This window comes from Vanessa atalanta, chromosome 13, assembly GCF_905147765.1.
Source record: "Vanessa atalanta chromosome 13, ilVanAtal1.2, whole genome shotgun sequence".
NCBI classification, from domain to species: domain Eukaryota; kingdom Metazoa; phylum Arthropoda; class Insecta; order Lepidoptera; family Nymphalidae; genus Vanessa; species Vanessa atalanta.
Genome location: NC_061883.1, coordinates 1,603,479 through 1,606,580, shown reverse-complemented (window position 1 = coordinate 1,606,580; position 3,102 = coordinate 1,603,479). Strand labels below are relative to the sequence as shown.

Sequence of the window (3,102 nt, the reverse complement as noted above, 5' to 3'; positions counted from 1 at the left end):
TCACCCACATATAAGAAAGGGGAGTAGGGCTGTTTTAGAAGGTGTTAGGTAACCTATATGTTAAGGGGATAAGCTTTCTCGATTGCAAATTTCATCCAAAACCAATCGTCCTTGCGTGATTAAGTATCAAACATCCAAACATGCAACATACAATATTAGTACGATGACGCATTATATAATAAGTGATATAGCAAGTAATTTCAAAATAATATAACTACTGGGCTATAACATTCTTAAAAAAAAAAAACATACATATTGAAAAAAAAAAGTACATTCTCCTACTGTACACAAATAAGTATTACTTTAACACATAATTAATATATAGTATTAATATCTAGAATTAAGTAAATATTACCGACTAATAAAAGTATTAAAAGTCAGTAAAAGTCTTTTATTTCACAACACTAATAACTCATTAACATTTATTTTTATATATTTGCTTAACACTAAAAATGCAAAAAACATCCACATAGTAAAATTGTTAATAAAATAATAATAATAATAACAACGATAATTATACCCAATGGATTTTAAATAATTGTACTTTACAATCATAATACCAGCACTAACATTATTAAATGGCAACACAATATAAAAAGTCATAACTGAAAAAAAAAAGATACAATATTACATTTTATTATATCTACGCTATTTTGAGACCTATATTTCTACCAAATCAAATCAAATGTTGATTAAATCATTGTAAGTAACTTAAGTATTATACAACATCATAATTTTTTTTAATTGTAATAAAATTGAATAAATATTTATATATAATTAAATTATATACATAAAAGTTAGGTCATTTGTCATTTTGTCAATCATTTATAATGCTTAGATGCCTGATAAAATAATTACATATGAAATATTAAAAAATTATAATATACATCACAAACAATTTGAACGGTAGCTACAGTATATAGTACATTTAAGCAACCTTATTTGCTAAGGAATTAAAAAACATGGGCATCATTAACTTTATTGTTCGCTATAAAATGGAATTTGATAAATAGTTTATCGGGTATCCATAGAAACACTCAGCGTCACACTATCATAATCTTACTGCACCTTCTTCTTATCCTTTGGCAGGAACATGAGAATGCATTTCTGTAGTAGTTCGGTAAATATCATTGTACCAATAAAGACTAGGCATGTACCCATCCAGTGACCGAAAGTGAATGGATTCCTGAAGTATAAAATTGAAAACAATAACGAAACAAATTTCCTAAGAGTGACGGTTAATGTGACAATCAGTGAAGCGCATTCTGTGGTCAGAACATAAACGGCACTAATGCACAAACCCTGAGTCAGAACATAAAGGATCATCCATAGAATCTGCCTAGGTAAAATAAACCCTAAGAAATCTACTTCAGGTGTATTCATTGCTATTTGGACGTGGTTGATCAGATTCGGAGCTGTCGGTATCCAAATTACTAATGGCATTAAATGTGTGTAATACAATGCTTCCCAGGGATGTTTTCCGTGTTTTGAATACAGTGATTCCTGGAATATTCCCATTCTAGCTGAGACAAATAGGGCGAAGGTTAGGATGGCTATGCCCAGACACCACCAGAGCCAGTCAATAAACTTCAATTTCTCTTCTTCAGCAGCATCTGCATGTGTTTCTCTTTGTGCCTTAACATCTCCACTTGACTGTATAGTACATATAGAAATACCAGCTGAAATCATGAAAATGGCAAGATATTTAAGAGGTGAGTATTTTTTCTTCAATATCCAAACTCCCATAGCCATGTTCGCCATTAAGGACCCAGCTCTGAATATCATGTGTAACGGCATAGATATGTTGAATTCAAATGCATAATTGTTTGTGACGCTGCTTGTCCAAAAGAAACCCACGAGGAGAAGATATTGTTTGAATGGAATGTTTCGTTTAGCAAAGCCGAACTTCCCGACTGTGCAGAATCCAACGGTAGCAATGAATAGGAACTGTAGAAAAGTGGCTAAGTTGCCGGCTCCTGGATCTTCCTTAACAAGCAATTCCAAAAATACTACATTGGAACAGCATCCAACAAATACCATGACAATCGCTAAAGCTGCTTTTATATTCATCTTGGATCTGAAAATAAAAAAATAGTTAGAAATAATAAATTATAAAATTAATAAAAAAATATTCCGATACCGGGAATCGAACCCGAGCCTCCTGGGTGAGAGCCAGGTATCCTAGCCACTAGACCATATCGGATTTTAATTGTAAGTCAAAAATGTCTTTCATATACTACTTAAAATATTATCTATAATTAGAAAATAACTATTTTTCTATTTTAAAACATATTTGAATAGATATGACATTGATTAAAATATAACGACACTCCACATAGACCAATACACCCACACAAGTGAAATATTATTCAACTTCATAAAGCATTGCCATTTTGTGACAAAAAAATATTGAGATAATGTTTTGATTACATTAGGGGTTAAATAATAAAACAATACTTACATTTTCAACGCTTTTTCACATTAAACACAAATAAACACTGTAATTATGATATGGAACACATTCTGACAAGCGGCACACGTTTGACAGCGATGGCAGATCGCATTTGTGTGCGTTGGGCTTATTGCCTGGGAACATTGTGTACGTCGTTTTGACCGTGGCCTCGAGCAGATCGCATGCGCTGTAGGTTATGTTGATAAAACAGGTCTATTTTTAGTTCTATTCCGTCGTCGATAGATGGCGTTGTTTACAATCATTAACGACCTATATTTTTAACCTGTTATAAACAGCTTTGAACCAATATCTAAATTTTTCTAAAAAATATAGTTTAACTCATTTTAGTAAGTAGTGTAGTTTTAAAGTAATTTATTTTCTGTGTTATGTAGCTCACCTTATGCAAATTGAAATAAGAAAAAATATATTTTTTAAAACATTTTTATTCATATACCAATTTTTTTTTTTAAATAATGTTTAATTTTTTATTGCTGATATTATTTGAAAAAAGAACATGAACCAAAAATTCTAAGCAATAATTATAGTTATCAAATCGCCAAATAAAAATATACTACAAAAATGGCTTCAATGATAGATAATAGGAATGTTCCTTAGAACCTGTATTTGATATTAAAAGGGTATAAAAGCGA

At 30.8% G+C, this 3,102-nt stretch overlaps 1 protein-coding gene and 1 non-coding gene across 2 annotated transcripts; both read right to left on the bottom strand.

The window, feature by feature from the left end:
• Positions 1–491: 491 nt before the first annotated feature.
• Positions 492–2,594, bottom strand: LOC125068056 (UDP-xylose and UDP-N-acetylglucosamine transporter). Its single transcript, XM_047677042.1, has 2 exons — positions 2,462–2,594; positions 492–2,077 (listed from the first exon to the last, which is right to left on the bottom strand). The coding sequence occupies exon 2, from the start codon at positions 2,068–2,070 to the stop codon at positions 1,060–1,062; it is 1,011 nt and encodes a 336-aa protein (XP_047532998.1). The 5' UTR covers positions 2,071–2,077; positions 2,462–2,594; the 3' UTR covers positions 492–1,059.
• On the bottom strand, positions 2,132–2,203 carry Trnae-cuc. Its single transcript has one exon. It is a non-coding gene; the product is annotated as a tRNA-Glu (tRNA).
• Positions 2,595–3,102: the final 508 nt, after the last annotated feature.